The sequence below is a fragment of the Myotis nattereri genome, assembly GCF_964212035.1.
Source record: "Myotis nattereri genome assembly, chromosome: 10".
NCBI classification, from domain to species: Eukaryota; Metazoa; Chordata; class Mammalia; order Chiroptera; family Vespertilionidae; genus Myotis; species Myotis nattereri.
The window spans coordinates 72,105,669-72,122,738 of record NC_138085.1 but is presented as its reverse complement, the minus strand read 5'-3'; the positions used below and the strand labels follow the sequence as shown (position 1 = coordinate 72,122,738).

At 43.2% G+C, this 17,070-nt stretch overlaps 1 protein-coding gene across 3 annotated transcripts in view; it reads left to right on the top strand.

The window, feature by feature from the left end:
* Positions 1 to 5,537: 5,537 nt before the first annotated feature.
* The window catches only part of GPN1 (GPN-loop GTPase 1), a 20,653-nt gene continuing 9,120 nt past the window's right edge, over positions 5,538 to 17,070 (top strand). The window contains exons 1-10 of one of the 3 annotated variants that reach the window (XR_013996508.1): positions 5,538 to 5,678; positions 7,088 to 7,181; positions 9,324 to 9,363; positions 10,155 to 10,221; positions 11,096 to 11,133; positions 13,445 to 13,523; positions 13,698 to 13,792; positions 14,960 to 15,005; positions 15,830 to 15,976; positions 16,671 to 16,753. Coding sequence is in view for 2 of the 3 variants with exons in the window: in XM_081100980.1 (XP_080957106.1) it covers positions 5,568 to 5,678; positions 7,088 to 7,181; positions 9,324 to 9,363; positions 10,155 to 10,221; positions 11,096 to 11,133; positions 13,445 to 13,523; positions 13,698 to 13,792; positions 14,960 to 15,005; positions 15,830 to 15,976; positions 16,671 to 16,753 (800 nt within the window). In the remaining variant the exon portion in view is untranslated. The remainder of the gene's footprint in view (positions 5,679 to 7,087; positions 7,182 to 9,323; positions 9,364 to 10,154; positions 10,222 to 11,095; positions 11,134 to 13,444; positions 13,524 to 13,697; positions 13,793 to 14,959; positions 15,006 to 15,829; positions 15,977 to 16,670; positions 16,754 to 17,070) is intronic. The other 2 variants (XM_081100980.1, XM_081100981.1) reach the window with 2 other exon arrangements.

Genomic DNA, 17,070 nt, shown 5'->3' with positions numbered 1-17,070 from the left:
GTTCTTCTTAATTGATTTTAGAGAAAGGGAGAGAGATTGATGTGAGAGCAGAACACCAGATTCACTATCTGGGACAGCCGTGGGCAAACTATGGCCGCGGGCCGGATCCGGCCAGTTTGAAATGAATAAAACTAAAAAAAAAAAAAAAAAAAAGACCGTACCCTTTTATGTAATGATGTTTACTTTGAATTTATATTAGTTCACACAAACACTCCATCCATGCTTTTGTTCCGGCCCTCCGGTCCAGTTTAAGAACCCATTGTGGCCCTTGAGTCAAAAAGTTTGCCCACCCCTGGATTGATAGGAATTAAAACTAAACTGAGATGAGATAGAAGTTCTCCACTCCTGAGTTAGATAATTGAGCCAGCAATGGCAGGAGGGGAATTAAGAGCAGAAGAGTAAAGAGTCTAATATCTCATCAGCCTGGGTATATATTTTTCTAGGGTTTTTGCATCCAGAGAGACTAAGGTTTCAAATTTATCTTGGATACCATGCTTTTCAAGTGCCATCATTCTGTATTTTCAACTCATGGATTGAAGTATTCAGTTTAAGGTACTGCATGCTATCTAAAGTCTTCTGCATTAAAGTTGCAATTTTATTATTTGCATACATAATAGTAAGTATACAACAGCAAAAGTAATGAGAGAAAAGTGATGAAGTAAAAAACATTGGAACAATAATAAAATCAGTGGGTAAATTATAATCCAAGTAGGCTTTTATTTTTTAACAACAAAACTTGTTTAACAAAGAAACTACATGCTTAACAGAAACATTATTAAAGCTAGAAGTTAACGGTACATTGAGGGAGAGACCTTTGTTTAACCAATTTAAAGGAATCCATTTTACATATAAATAAGACTAAATTCAAGAAAATTATTTTTAAGTTTTTTTATTACTGATAATTTCTGGAGATGATTATATTTTCTCATAGGGGAGCAATGTTAAAATATGAGGTTTTATTAGGATTCAGCATTCAAAAAAATCACTGATCTAACCATCATAAGTGCAAAAAAACCCACAACAAAAAAACACCTATCCTAAATGTCTACAGTAATTTAAAATACTATTCCCAGTTCTATTAAATAGGCCTAAATATATGGCACATAATAAAGCATTTAATGTATTATTAAGTGCATATATAGTAAGAAAATATATATAGTACTTACTATATTTAACACTAAGTAATTTTACTTATCATCTTAGGATTTTGCTAGGGATGTTGATAGGGAAATAGATGGCATGAGACTTTAAAAGTTATCCAAATATTTAAAAACTTTGATAACATTTTCCTAAAACAAGCAGAGGCATTCTGCTACCTCATTAATTCTTGAGGTATTTCTTCACAATAAACATTTTCAAAAGTAAAAGCTGATATATGTTCCCTTATTTTCTCAAATCACTCAAAAGCTAAAATTGTTAAGGGCTGCATCAGACAATAGGTTACTCTGCAAAGTGTTGATCTTGCTATTATTAGAGTACTTTTTCCCTCATGAAAACTATAGGAACTACCTGGTCATTGGCACAAACTTAAAAAAAAACCTTAAAAACACTGCCTTTGTGTTCTGAGTTGGCCAGAAGGAACGAGGATAAACTTAGATTGGTTGTTTACAGAAGAGAAAATTCTGAAAAGTCAATCTGAGATGCTATCCTGAAAGGTGATTTTTCTTTTTTAAATATATTTTATTGATTTTTTACAGAGAGGAATAGAGTCAGAAACATCAATGAGAGAGAAACATCGATCAGCTGCCTCCTGCACACCCCCGACTGGGGATGTGCCCGCAACCAAGGTACATGCCCTTGACCCGGAATCAAACCTGGGACCCTTCAGTCTGCAGGCCAACACTCTATCCACTGAGCCAAACCGGTTAGGGTTGAAGGTGATTTTTCTATAAAGAAATCTGACTCAGCTAGATGAAATAAATCATGCAACTATTTCCTTTCACTTCCTCAAGGTGGTTTTCTCAACCTGGTTTTACATGAGTGTCTGGCAAATGGTGTTAGGTTATCTGGAGGTTTGAGGAACATCCTTATTAACAAGAGCTAATTAAAAATCTAAGGAAAGCTGGTTCACACAAGTATCTAGTAGTATGGCTGGAAAAGAGCATCTAATCCTCCACACTATCATGTCTTGATGGATATTCTACCATAGCAACGAGACCCAAAAGCCTTCCTAACCAGGTTTGTGCAGCACCTAAGGAATACTTCTCTAGTCCTTAACCAGTGATATTTAGGAATTACTGTGGATTAACCTTGATTTGGGGTCCCAGGGAAAGGGTTCTGGTGATTTTCGGGGCACCCTGTTGCAGTAGTTGCCTCCCTTAAGCTCTCCATACACCACTGTTCCTGCTGCAGCTGTTGCTTCTGACTTTTTAGCAGGCTTTGAGCACCTGCGACTCCTGGCATTGCTGAGATTGCTGCAGTTATTCCTTCTGTGACTGCTGGTTCTCTGCAGATGCCACAGTAGAACTCAGAAGTATGCCTCTCTGCCACCACCTCCAAGGCCTGGGCCTGCCTTTTAAACTTTTTCTCTTTCCCAACAGCCTTCTGTCTGGTTCACTCAGTTGTTTCTCCAGTAATGCTTTTTTCCTAAAGGAACTGGGCCTGGATCTCCTGTGCCTTTACACCTGTCTCATCGTGGGCTTTTTCTCTTCCTGTTTCTCCTTTAATAGTGATATCCCTCATTGCCAGCAACTGCTGCTTCAAATTGGATTGACTCTTTTCCTTCTCCAAGAGCTGTTTTAAGCTCTCAGTTTGCTCTGCATATTTGAAGGCTAACTCTTGTCTCCTTCGTTCAACCTCCCCACTTTTTTTTGTACATAGTTGTTTCACAGCTTCTGAAGTTGCCTTCTATACTCAGTTTTGTTGGTCAGTTATTCCAGCAAGAGTTTATTTTCAGCCTGGACATGTAACTTTTCATTGATTAGCTGCCTGTTTTCCTGCATTAGCAGTTTTGCTGGATTTGATCTTCTTTTATTTGCTTGTTTGGCTTCATCATTTCCATTGTCCATTTTAAAAACATTGATTTCAGAGAGGAAGAGAGAGATAGAAACATTAATGATGAGAATGGGGATCCAGTCGGCAACCTGGGCATGTGCCCATGACCGAAATCAAACCTGGGATTCTTCAGTCCACAGGCCCACTATCCACTGAGCCAAACCAGCTAATCATTGTCCTTTTTAAAAGCCCCATCGCTGCCTGTGTGTGTGTGTGTGTGTGTGTGTGTGTGTGTGTCTTCCCTGGCTTCAAAAAAATTATTCAACTAACTAGGGGTACTAGTACTGTTAGAGTCCTCAGTAAACTTGAAGGAAGAACAAGTGAAACATTCCCCCATCAATTCTTAATGAAAATTTGGGAGACAAAAACTGCACAATCGTACTTTAATTCACACAAAATATTTTTGAGCACTTACGGCGAGGCACCGGGCATACAGGTAGGGGTAAAGGTGAAGGACTGTAGTTTAAAATTTACAAAATGCATTCACTACCACCCCTATGAGATAGCTCAATTTTAAAGGGAAGAAAGGTTTGGAGCATCTAAGTAACTTAGCCACGATTTACACTGCTAGCAAGTGGCAGAGCCGGGTCGGTGTGAAACCCACATTTATCTACGACTTGGTGAACAGCTGGCTACAAAGGGCCCAGAACAGACTCGGAGGTAAGGAGCAGGAATACATGTCTCAGCTCTTGCATCACCTTTTCGGTTTCCAGGGACGCTTCCGTGCAGGGAAACGCCCCTCAGTACCTACTTGCTCCGGGAATCCTAGCGTCCACCCCCCGGCGTTGGTGTAAGACCACCGAGAGGGACTAGGACTAGTGTCAGGGCGTTGGTGTAAGACCACCGAGAGGGACTAGGACTAGTGTCAGGGCGTTGGTGTAAGACCACCGAGAGGGACAAGGACTTGTGTCAGGGCGTTGGTGTAAGACCACCGAGAGGGACTAGGGCTAGTGTCAGGGCGTTGGTGTAAGACCACCGAGAGGGACTAGGGCTAGTGTCGGGGCGTTGGTGTAAGACCACCGAGAGGGACTAGGGCTAGTGTCGGGGCGTTGGTGTAAGACCACCGAGAGGGACTAGGGCTAGTGTCGGGGCGTTGGTGTAAGACCACCGAGAGGGACTAGCGCTAGTGTCAGGGCGTTGGTGTAAGACCACCGAGAGGGACAAGGACTTGTGTCAGGGCGTTGGTGTAAGACCACCGAGAGGGACTAGGACTAGTGTCAGGGCGTTGGTGTAAGACCACCGAGAGGGACAAGGACTTGTGTCAGGGCGTTGGTGTAAGACCACCGAGAGGGACAAGGACTTGTGTCAGGGCGTTGGTGTAAGACCACCGAGAGGGACAAGGACTTGTGTCAGGGCGTTGGTGTAAGACCACCGAGAGGGACAAGGACTTGTGTCAGGGCGTTGGTGTAAGACCACCGAGAGGGACTAGGACTAGTGTCAGGGCGTTGGTGTAAGACCACGGAGAGGGACTAGGGCTAGTGTCGGGGCGTTGGTGTAAGACCACCGAGAGGGACAAGGACTTGTGTCAGGGCGTTGGTGTAAGACCACGGAGAGGGACTAGCGCTAGTGTCAGGGCGTTGGTGTAAGACCACCGAGAGGGACAAGGACTTGTGTCAGGGCGTTGGTGTAAGACCACCGAGAGGGACTAGGACTAGTGTCAGGGCGTTGGTGTAAGACCACGGAGAGGGACTAGGGCTAGTGTCGGGGCGTTGGTGTAAGACCACCGAGAGGGACTAGGACCAGTGTCAGGGCGTTGGTGTAAGACCACCGAGAGGGACTAGGACTAGTGTCAGGGCGTTGGTGTAAGACCACCGAGAGGGACAAGGACTTGTGTCAGGGCGTTGGTGTAAGACCACCGAGAGGGACTAGCGCTAGTGTCAGGGCGTTGGTGTAAGACCACCGAGAGGGACAAGGACTTGTGTCAGGGCGTTGGTGTAAGACCACCGAGAGGGACTAGGGCTAGTGTCAGGGCGTTGGTGTAAATCCACCGAGAGGGACTAGGACTAGTGTCAGGGCGTTGGTGTAAGACCACGGAGAGGGACTAGGGCTAGTGTCAGGGGCGTCGCCAGGCGGGGACGGGGTCCCCGTGAGCCAAGTGTCTCGGTTGAACGGGCCTCTGCACCGCCCGGCAACCCCTAGGTTCGCATCCCGCTCCAGTCCAGGCCGGTCCCCCCACACCCACCCCCCTCGCGGCTTAACCCCTCGCCCGCCTCAGCCTTAGCAGTGGGTTCTCCGGGCTCTAGTCCTGGCTCCTTTGGGGGCCGGAAGTGAAACGCACTCTCTTTTTTTTGCATCGTGTGAGCCCTGCTCTCGGGATCTCATCGCGTCCGGTTCTCCTGCGAACCCAGGCCGTGCGACGGCAAGCTCTTCTTCCGGTTCGCTCGCTCCAGTCCTCCCAGCGCCTCCACTCCCCCGACAAGGCCCCCGGTTGGCTCCTCCCGAGCCCGGTCGGGACCGGAGGATGCTCTTCTGAGCGGTCGGAGCCAGTCCCATTCTGTCTCCCAGCCGCCGCGGCGGAAGTCTCTCTAGCCACGTGACGTCTCGATGGTCGAGTGGGCGGAGCCAGGAGGAAGATGGCGGCGCCCGCGGCTGCACCCGGGCCTCAGGCGTCCGGGGGTCCTCGGCCCCCAGTGTGTCTGTTGGTGTTGGGGATGGCGGGGTCTGGGAAAACCACCTTCGTACAGGTGAGGTACATGGCGCGGGCGAAGCAGGTGTGCGCGAGAGGCGGTGGAAGGCCGGGAAACGGGAGGGGAGGGCTTCCCGAGGCGCGGGAGGGCCGGCGCGTGGCTTCCGGGGGTCCTCGGAGACGTTGCACCGGAGCCTGGGCTCAGCAAGGCGCCTGGAGTGCGTACCGGGTGCCGCTTACCACCTGGTACTGCGGTTGTCCTGCCGGCAAAATTGCTGACTTGAAGGCAGAGGCTGACTTACAAGTAACGCGATTCATAGTGCAGAGTGCCACCACACAGGCTTTCGGCATAGATGGCTAAAGAATTAGGTATTTGTTGTGTGAACAGAAAAGGGGTGCCGTAATAAGTGTAATAACTGCAACCCCACCTCTCCTCTGACAGTTGTCAGTCTGTCCTCTATCTATGAGCCTGTTTCTATTTCTAACCTCACAGGGTGATTGGATCAGAAATTAGTTTTTAATTGAATTGGTTGGGGTGCAATTGGTTAATAAAATTACATAGGTTTCAGGTGTCCAGTCTGTAGTACATCATCTGTATATTGTATCGTGTTCACCCCAAGTCAGGTCTCCTTCCTGCTCCATTTGTCCCGCCTTTACCCTCTTCTACCAACCCGCACCCTTCTCCCCCTCTGGCAATCGCCAGTTGTTGTCTGTGCCTGTGAGTGCTGTTCTTTGTTTAACCTCTTCACCTTTTTCACCCAGCACTGCAACCCTACCTCTCCTCTGACAGTTGTCAGCCTGTTCTCTATCTATCAGCCTGTTTCTATTTTGTTCATTTGATTCCACATATGAGTGAGATAATATGGATCATAAATTCTTAACTGGGCAGGTCTTGGTGGGTAGTCACACCCCAGCATATAACTTCTTTGGTAAAATGTTTACATGTGCTCTAAGCAAGTCCTGTTCATTTTTGTTTGTGTGTGTGTGTGCGCATCTGGGTTAACTCACCTTTGAAATGCCTCTTTTTCAAGAGAGCATCTAATCTTATTAACCATCCACTTTCCGCCTTTCTTTCTCCAACTTTATGTCATCTTCCTCCTTAATTCCAAATGCATAAGTAAAAGAAACTGCAAAACTTTCATTCTTCGGAGCACTTGCTGCCTGGTTATTGTCATCATTTTGAGTCTAACATGGGCAATGGGGATACAGTGAAAATGAGGTTGACAAGGTTCTGCATTCATGGAACTACTGGTTTATTGGAGGTGATAGGATAAAAACCCCACACAAAGCAAGTAAATAAGTGATGGAGGGAAGAGGAGGCTCTGTTAAATGGGTAATAAAGAAAGAATTGCATTTCAACTGAGAATTGAATGTTGGAGGTGAGTATTTCAGATAGAGGGAAATGTCCTTTGTCCTCTTATCATGCCCTCTTTGTCTGTCTCCATCCCGTACCTCACATCTCTGTAGAGACTCACAGGACATCTGCATAGCCAAGGCTCTCCACCTTATGTGATCAATCTCGACCCAGCTGTGCATGAAGTTCCCTTTCCTGCCAATATTGGTGAGTAAACTACCATTTTGTATAAAGTTTCTTGGAATGGAAACCCTCCAGCCTGCCAGTTTTCAATGCTTTCATTTTTTTCTAAACTACCTACTTTCATTTCCCATGGATTTGCTAGAATTCTTGAACAGGCTTCTGCCTTATTCACATTTTCTGTTTACTCCTTTCCCTTTGTTTCCTTTCTACTCAGTGTTATTTCTCCTTTCTGACCCTGAGGTATCAGGCTATTGTTGTTTGGGAAAATGAAGTGGCTTCTCACTTCTAGGCCCTAAACCCTTCAGCCGGCTCTGATATATGCACCTCTTTATTTAGTTTACTAGGGGCTCAGTGCACGAATTCGTGCACCTTGAACTGTGGACCACAAGGCTGTGGTGGGCACAGAGGCAGGACTTGGCCCATCCTCCATGCCCCACCGAGCCCCTCCTGCCTTGGCCCCCGGTTCCCTGTCTGCCGGCAGCCCTGCTCCCATGCGCTGACAGTGCCGGCCCCACTCACACGTGCTGACGATGTGGAGCAATTGGGGCCGGCGCCAGGAGCAGGTGTGAGCAGGGCTGGCATTGTCAGTGAGTTCGAGCTGCGGCTGCTGCCCTGATTGCCCCTCAGGAGCAGGGGGAGGTGGAGAAGCCCTCAGGGGTGATTGGGGCTGGCAGTTGCCGCTCGCACCTTCTGACAGTGCCAAGTGATCTGGGCTGGTGCTGGCAGCGGGTGCAAGCAGGGCTGACACCAGCACAGGTGTGAGCGCGGCAGGACCGCAGTGCGTAGGAGCAAGGAATTTTCAGTAATCACCAGAAGCTCACCAGATGACAGTGACCGGCGTCCCGCCTTGGTCTGGCGCCGCCCCCCCCACCTCCCCCATTGCGCCGTGGCCCTTTATGTTCCATGCGCGCCCCCTGGTGGTCAGTGCACGTCATAGTGACTGATTGTTTGGTTGTCCCACCCTTCGGTCTATTTGCATATTAGGGTTTTATATATATATAGATTTTTCTCAAAGTTTAGTTAGAGTATAATGGTTTTTGTGTGGTATTTCACTTAATGATTTGTAGGAACCTTGCTTCCACTCCCAAAGTTACATGGAAGAATGTGCATAGGTATGCATATGTGCATTGTTTTGGGGAGAGGTTCCCAGTTATCCTAATAGGAATCTGTGACTATAAAAAGGTGAGAATGGATGTGATCCAATGTCATGTTTCTTGATAGGATCTAGGCTTCCTGATCTAGACTTTCACTGTGGTAATCTTTTTATCTCTTCTTAATCCTGTCAAGATGCTTACAACCCAAACAAAGGAAGGCCTTATGTTAAGAAGCAGAAATTGTGCTCTGGCCAGTGTGGCTCAGTTAGGTGAGCATTGTCCTCTGCGCCGAAGGTTTGCTGGAGAGATACACACACACACACACACACACACATACACACACACACACACACACACACACACACACACACATATATATATATGGCAAAGGATTTGGGGGGAAAAAATCTCCCATCTCACTTAAAGGGTGGAATTCTAATAGTTGATGGGGTAGGTTTATAGACTGGTAGATAGGTTTAGTTAGATATTACTGGATAAATTAATTACTTTTTAAAAATCATGTCTGCATTACCTTTGTTATCAGTAGCAGTTAAGAAGAAATAAACAGTTTTTTCTTGATTTAGCGCCCTTTTTCTATTCATATGATTACTGACAAGGTGTTTAAGTGTATAAAACTTTTCTCCCTATCTCAGAACATCTCAACCGTAGCTTGAGAAGTTGTAACCTAACATTCTTCATGGGGGACTTGACAGCTATCCTTTGTAAGGACAAGAACCATTGTGAAGCTGGTAGAAGAGAATGCTGACAAGGGAATACTAAAAGCTACTTTTCATTTCTTGCTGGTAGAGAAAGTACAGGACACCTTCTGCCCTTCTATTCTTTTCCTCACAATTTTGCTTCTTTTTCATCACAGTTCAATGATCTTGGCTTAAAAATTACAAAACAAATTTGAAAAGTAACTCATGCTTAGAGGGAAACTTATTTTTTTTCCTCAGGGGATCAGAGATGACTTGAGAGACCTCTTGGCTTAGGATATTATTGGTGGAGAGCCTCAAGCTATATTGTTTCTTATGTGTTAAATTCTAATTAATTCTTCACCCTCTTTCCCCAGATATTCGTGACACTGTGAAGTATAAAGAAGTCATGAAACAGTATCTTTTTTTATGTCTTCTTTGGTGTTGACTCTCTCTGTATTTTGCAGCTTTCAAGGAAAGTTTTTGGGTTTCCTTGTGAAATATACTAGCAAAATCATTTTGATTACTTTAAAGTCACTTTATTAGGAAAATGAAAGATGAAGCTGGGAAAAAGTATTGTAGGTGATTAGAAATATTCTTTGGGCTTGCGATTTTAGTTTTTTTACCAAATTCCCAGATGGCAGGCTGTTGTAATTAGAGGGCGTAGATAATGAGAGGCTAGCTGGTAGCGTGCCTAGGACCCAGAAAGTAGCATTGCCTTGGAAGCTACATCCATTGGTCATCACCTCTTCAAACTGGGAAACCCAGGAATGAGTAGGATCACCTCTTGGTACATTGCTATGTGAAATGTGTACTTTCCTTCTAGGTAAGTCTAGGTAGGAAAACTAATTATAATCAGCAAGTTGCTTGATTAGTGAGGATCAGAGCAAGGAGTGTTATATAGATGATCATAATAGCTAATGCTAGCAGGCTGTCACTGCCTGATGCATCTGTCTATTATGTTTTGGTGCCTTTAGTTTGTTCATTTTGCCTGGCCCTCCTTAAAACAACAAATAAATGAAGAAGACCTTGATGAATGTTTCCTATGAAGTTACAGCTGTGTAGTACATACTAAGTCAAGGATTAGCTTGCCAATATTCATTAATGGACCACTAATATTATAATGTTTGTGTGAGTGATGTCCTGGGTATGAACTTTATCATCTCATTTCATCTATAAACAATTTAAATCCTCAACTTACTGTCTAGATATGGACTTGGACCCAATGGTGGCATAGTGACCTCACTCAATCTCTTTGCTACTAGATTTGATCAGGTATGTCTGTCTGTTTTCACTCCTATAGGCATGACTGTAAAAACTAGTGGCTCTTAAATACCTTAGTTTGATAACATTGGGAAAGAAGAGCAATTAACCTGGGATATAAATATCCTCCTATATAATGAAAGGCTAATATGCAAATTGTCCCCTCGACTGGGAGTTTGACCGGGAGTTGGACAGGGGGTGGGGCTGGCCTGCCAACCGCCTTCGGCCCCTCCCCCTGGCTACCCCTACCCCTAATTGCCCCCCCACCCCAATTAGGGGCAGGGCTGGCCAGCCAACCTCCCGCATCTCCTTCCCCTGGCGGTCCCCTTCCCCTGGCCAGCCCAGCCTGATCACCCCGACTGGGGCAGGCTGACCGGACCCCGCTCATGCATGAATTCTTGCACCGGGTCTCCAGTAGAAAATAAATAGGCATTTTGGTAAACAGAGAAATAGGCTACTAGTATGAGAGGATGATCAGTTTTATGAGCACTTCATATTTAATATTTGGGACAGCCAGTAAAACAAATACAGGAGACCGTGTTTGTTTCTTGATCTGTTATTGGCATATAGTGTTACCCTGAGGATGGAGTAAAGGGATGAGGGGAGAGATGAGCTAGCAGGCATGGAACAGAAAAACAGTGGGGCTTTTTAAACCTGTGACAGACAGTTATCCGCTTCTCAGACCCTTGCCCTGTGCTCCAGGGTGCTGCAGTGCTGCTGCTGTGGCTGTGTTTCTGTGGTTCAGTGGGTTTATTAGTTGGTGTCCTAAGATTGAGAACACAGAGATTCAATAGTTGATGGTACCTATAAAGCAGGCCACTTGGAGAGGGCCTGTGATTTTATGCTGAAATCGGCTCCTGTTGTAATTGGCATCTTTTTCTTTTAGGTGATGAAATTTATTGAGAAGGCCCAGAACATGTCTAAGTAAGTGATTTCAGTTTAGCGCCTGTTTATTACTCTGTAGTTAACACTTTTCTAGGCTTTTTGGAAAGATTTTGGGTTAGCATTAAGTTTTGAAAGAGTTGAGGTTAGATGAAACTATTAGAAATGAAAAAAAAGATAGTCAAGAAAATCATTAAGATGCTATATAGTGTAGAGCTAAATTTAATAGTATTCTATCCCCAGCCTCTTTGGTATATGCCCATGGCTTCTTAGGAGATATTTTGAAACTTTGTCTTTGTTTTCTTTTGGGAAACCATATTTGTTGGCATTAAAATCTCTGAAACATCTTTCTAACTCTTAAATGAATATAATTTACATAAATCAGAGAGAATAATTGTTTTTTAATTTTAAAAGTTTCAAAATATAAAATAAAATATTTGTTTATTATTACCCACTGTTAATAGATTAACTGTTAATAGGTTTTTAATAGGTTTGCTTTTTTTAAAAAAAGAAAGATAATTATTTTTATAAAAAAAGATATATGACCCTTACAAAGAATTCAACTTGGTTGGTATCGTTCAGAGGTCATGCACCAGGAGATCATGTTTCGATTCCCCATCAGGGCACATGCCCAGGTTGTGGGTTTGATCCCCGCAGGAGGCAGCTGATCCATGATTCTCTCTCATCATTGCTGTTTCTGTCTCTCTCTCCTTCCCTCTTCCTTTCTCTCTGAAATCAGTAAAAATATATTTTAAAAAAACCAATTCAAACCATACATAATTTAAAAGGTGCAGCTATCACCCACTAGACCCACTAGAAATAACTATCATTATTATTACTACCAGTGACTATCATTTCACATGTTTCTATGCATATATACATAAGTAGAAGAATGGAGGGATAAGGTGTTTTGCAGAAATAGTATCATAAAAGAGGTAGTTTTAAAAAATATTTTTCTTGAGCCCCAGCTGGTTTGGCTCAGTGAATAGAGTGTCAGCCTGTGGACTGAAGGATCCTGGGTTCAGTTCTGGTCAAGGGCACATGCCCGGGTTGTGTGCTTGCTCCCCTGTAGGGGGCATGCAGGAGACAGCTGATCAATGATTCTCTCTCTCCATTGATGTTTCTCTCTCCCTCTCCCTTCCTCTTTGAAATCAATAAAAATATATTTTAAAAAATCTTTCTTGTGATATAAACTCATATACCATAAAGTTCACTGCTTTATATAATTTAGTGGTGTTTAGTATACTCATAAAATTGTGTATTGATTTCTACTGTCTAATTTCAGAACATTTTTATTATCCCAAAAGAAATGTCATACACAATGCAATCTTTCTTTTTCCCCAGCTCCTATTGGCTGCACCATTTTACATTCCCACCAGCAGTGCATGAGGGTTCCAGTTTCTCCACGTCCTTGTCAATATTTGTTACATCTTTCTTTTTAATTATAACTGTCTTAGTGGGGTGTGGGTGTGAGGTGGTATTGCATTGTGGTTTTGATTTGTATTCCCTCAAGGATTAATGATATTGAGCATCATTTCATCTATTTATTGGTCATTGGTATATAATTGTAGAAGTGTCTATTTAAATTCTTTGCTCATTTTTAAAACAGCTTTATTGAGATGTAAGTCACATTCCATGCAATTCTCCCATTTAAACTGTACAATTCACTGACTTTTAGTATAGTCACAGAATTGTGCAGCTATCAGCAATTTTAGATCATTTTCATCACCTCAACAAGAAACCCTGTATTCTTTAGCTATCACTTGCCTGTCCCACCCCGCCCCTAAGCAACTGGATAGTTTCTCAAGAGATTTATATTCTGGTTTTTCTTATCTCATTTTTAATGCAATGTGTATCTATAACTATCACACAGTCCCCTGTGATCATTTGCAGTAATTTATGCACTGCTGCTCTTTTTTAAAAAAAATATACTCTATTGATTTTTTACAGAGAGGAAGGGAGAGGGATAGAGAGTTAGAATCATCGATGAGAGAGAAACATCGATCAGCTGCCTCCTGCACGCCCCCCACTGGGGATGTGCCTGCAACCAAGGTACATGCCCTTGACTAGAATCGAACCTGGGACCCTTCAGTCCGCAGGCCAACGCTCTATCCACTGAGCCAAACCGGTTCAGGCTGCACTGCTGCTCTTATCCATTAGCATGAATATTGGACATTGAACAAAGCCTGGGGGAAAGTGGTATGCATTTTAAAGACAATGGGAGGAAGGTAGACTTGGCAATGTGAAGAGGGTATTCCAATCTTGGATAACCAGTAGTTTGGTGTTTTGTGTAATGGGATATTTTCAGCATTGTACAAGTGTAATACTTCTTTAATGGTCTTTCTTGACACAGATATGTCTTGATTGACACACCTGGGCAGATTGAAGTGTTCACCTGGTCAGCTTCTGGGACAATCATCACAGAGGCCCTGGTGGGTACTGTAGGTATTACTGAGAGCTAGACTTTTTTTATTGCCTGGGACCTCATGTAGAAGGGAGTAATAGAAGCTCTGTAAAGTGGTTCTCTCTTGCTAAAGAAGATAGGAAAAATCTGGGAACAGATCATGAGCCCTCTGGCTAAGGCTTTGATTATTTTGTGGCTTTAGGCATCCTCATTTCCAACGATTGTCATTTATGTAATGGACACATCAAGAAGTACCAACCCAGTGACCTTCATGTCCAACATGCTCTATGCCTGCAGGTAATTGATTATTGCTGGGCATGATATTACATCAGGGTATGAGGCCTCCTCTTCTTCTTTGAGTCCTGAGTGCGTATCCCTAGATTTGTGCTCATTCAAGTTTGCCACTCAGTTTAGTGGTTGTGAGTTGGGGAGGGGTCAGAAGAGAAAAGAGGCACATGTGCTCTTGGCATTCTCTGTCAGCAGCTTCTCATCTTCCTCCTTGCTTGCTACAGAAAGAGATAGTGTGTGAGTATGAATCTTCTCGTAGTTGCTCCCAGTTCAGTGAAATCCAAGTCTAAATAAAACAGAGCTCCTTTTCTGTATTATGATAACATGGGAAATTATAACATGGGGAGAGATTATGAGTAAAAAGGTTATCCATAATTCTAAAATACACAGGTTTGCCCCAACGGCGGGATGATTAGGAGAGGAAGGACATGCCTCACTAGGTTATGTGAATACATTAGATCTAGGAGCAAGGCATGCTGTTATTGAAGCTGAGAGAATTTGATTTTTGGGGGTACAGAAAAGCCATCACCAACATTTGCCCCTTTGAGTATGATTAGGGATGTCTCTTATTTGATGCAAGAAATCCTAGTCCAAATAGAAATCTGATGACTGACAGCATTTGCTCATTTTTTAAAAAAAATATCTTTATTGATTTCAGAGAGGAAGGGAGAGGGAAAGAGAGATAGAAACATCAATGATGAGAGAAAAACATTGATTGGCTGCCTCCTGCACGCCCCCTTCTGGGGATCAAGCCCACACACAACCCAGGTATGTGCCCTTGTCCGGAATTGAACCTGGGACCCTTCAGTCCACAGGCTGATGCTCTATCCACTGAGCCAAACCAGCTAGGGCCATTTGCTCATTTTTATATTAGTTGTTTAAAAGACAATTATTTGGTAAAAACAAGCAACCAAACACACACACACACACACACACACACACAGAAAATAGAATCAGTAGCAAAGCATTCTTAAAGAAAGAGAGTTATGTGTGTGTGTTTGTTGTGATGGTGGGGGTGGTTTTTCTCTTGGGAGAGGAGGACTTGTGCCTTGTAAGAATGGATACCTTATACTTCGAGTCTGAACTCAGTCCCCTTTACTCAATTCCAACTGACTGACATGGTAAACAAGAGCTGCAGTGTTTTTACTAATAATGTTTTGATGTTTGATTTTTCAGCATCTTGTACAAAACCAAGCTTCCTTTCATTGTGGTCATGAATAAAGTAAGTGGATCCTTCTGTTGTGATTCAGTCCTGTATTTGTTTTTCATCAGAACTTTGTGTTATTGGAAGATTTGGAATAGGTGGGAAATGTTATTTAGAGGCAGGAGAGTAGATTCAAGCTTAACTGAAATAGTCATGGGCACTTCTAGGGAGAAGATTCAGTCAGATTGAATATTTATCACTGACTTTCATCCCAAGTTATTTCAGCCTAGATAGAGCAGCCCCTCACTTGTAGGGTGTGGATTATTCCTCAGAATCGAGACAATGGGCGGAGATGGGACTGCTAGTCTATTGGAAGTGGCAACTGAAACAAAAAGACCAAACTTCCCTGTTGACTGATAGCTAGGATACAGCAGACTAGTTGACTTTAGAGCCTGGAATGGGCTGGCATCCACTGTGGTCAGGGTGACTTGGCAGTGGATAGTGAGGAGAACATATAACTTCATTTAATTAACACTATACAGCAGTCTTGGTTCTTTATGGCTTGTTGTAGTGGATGAGGAACTGGGGAAAGCAGATGAAGAAAATATATGAATGATTGCTTTCTTTCTTTATTGAATTTATTGGGTGACATTGGTTGATAACACTGTATACGTTTCAGATGTACAATTCTATAATACATCATCTGTACACTATTGTGTGTTCATCACCCCAAGTCAAGTCTCCTTCCATCACTATTTGTACCCCATACCCTCTTCTACCTCCCCTCACCCCTGAATAATTGCTTGTTATTATCACTACTTAATTAAAAAAGGGGGAGAGGGGCATTATTTGGTCTCTAAACTCATCTCTGGTTTCTCATAGTTGGCTTCTCTCTGTTGCAGACTGACATCATTGATCACAGCTTTGCAGTGGAATGGATGCAAGATTTTGAGGCTTTCCAAGATGCCTTGAATCAAGAGACTACATATGTCAGTAACCTGACTCGTTCGATGAGCTTGGTGTTAGATGAATTTTACAGCTCACTCAGGGTAAACTTTCTCTTCTGCTCATACCGACAGTTTCCCCAGTTAACATCTTAACCCAATAGGGCTGGCTTTGAACCATCTTAGGAAGGAAATTCATTACTTTTTGAAAAGTAAATTTTAAAGCATTAACTTATTAAATACTGGAGGTTTATAGATGAATAGATAGAGACCTTACCCTCAGAGAGTTTATGGTCTAATTAGAAGAGAAGGCTACACACAGAATTAAAACAGAATTAAGAAAGATTGGAATTTGGCCCTGATGGTAGTGAGAGGGAAGATCACTTGACATGAGAAATGTTGGAGGATATAGCTTTAGATTATGCTTTGAAGGAAGGGTAAGATTTGTATAAGCAAAAGTGGGTGTGAGTGGCAGAGCCTATGTTAATTGCCCAAGTAAAGGCAGTGACATACTAATTTTCATAGAGAACAGTGGTTTGATTTGATAGAGAATAGATAAAAAGCCCTGCTACTTGTTTGTCCCTAATTATCTTTCTTGTTCAATTCTCTATTTGCCTTAGACTTATTTCCATGACTTTTTAGTAGACATGCTGCTTTCTGGTTTAGCTTTTATTCTTTGCCAGAGACTTAAGTATCTGAACTTTTTTGTGAAGATTTTAATGAAATTTGAACAAAATAATGTTCACCATTAAAAAATATACATCTCTTTGCTCAGTGGCATTAATGTTGCTTTTGTCAGGTGGTAGGTGTGTCTGCTGTTCTGGGTACAGGCTTAGATGAACTCTTCGTGCAAGTCACCAGTGCTGCGGAAGAATATGAAAGGTGAGAACAAAGGACAATTCTGTTGATGACATTCTTAATGACCCACAATGCTGATATGATAGCAGTTTTGCCAGGCAAAGCATTTTGGTTTTCATAGCATATATATTACATTTGCCGTGCGTATGTGTACTGACCACACTTAGGGGTAACTAATCCCCATTAACTGTTTTTAAAAAATAGGAGTATAAAATCTTCACTGTATTTAATGAGTAAGAGCAGGCAGGAGTCACCAGACTTTCTGTGAAAAGCCAGATAATAATCATTTTAGACTTTGTGGACTTTGTGATCTCTGTTGCAATTGTTCAATTCTGTCGTTG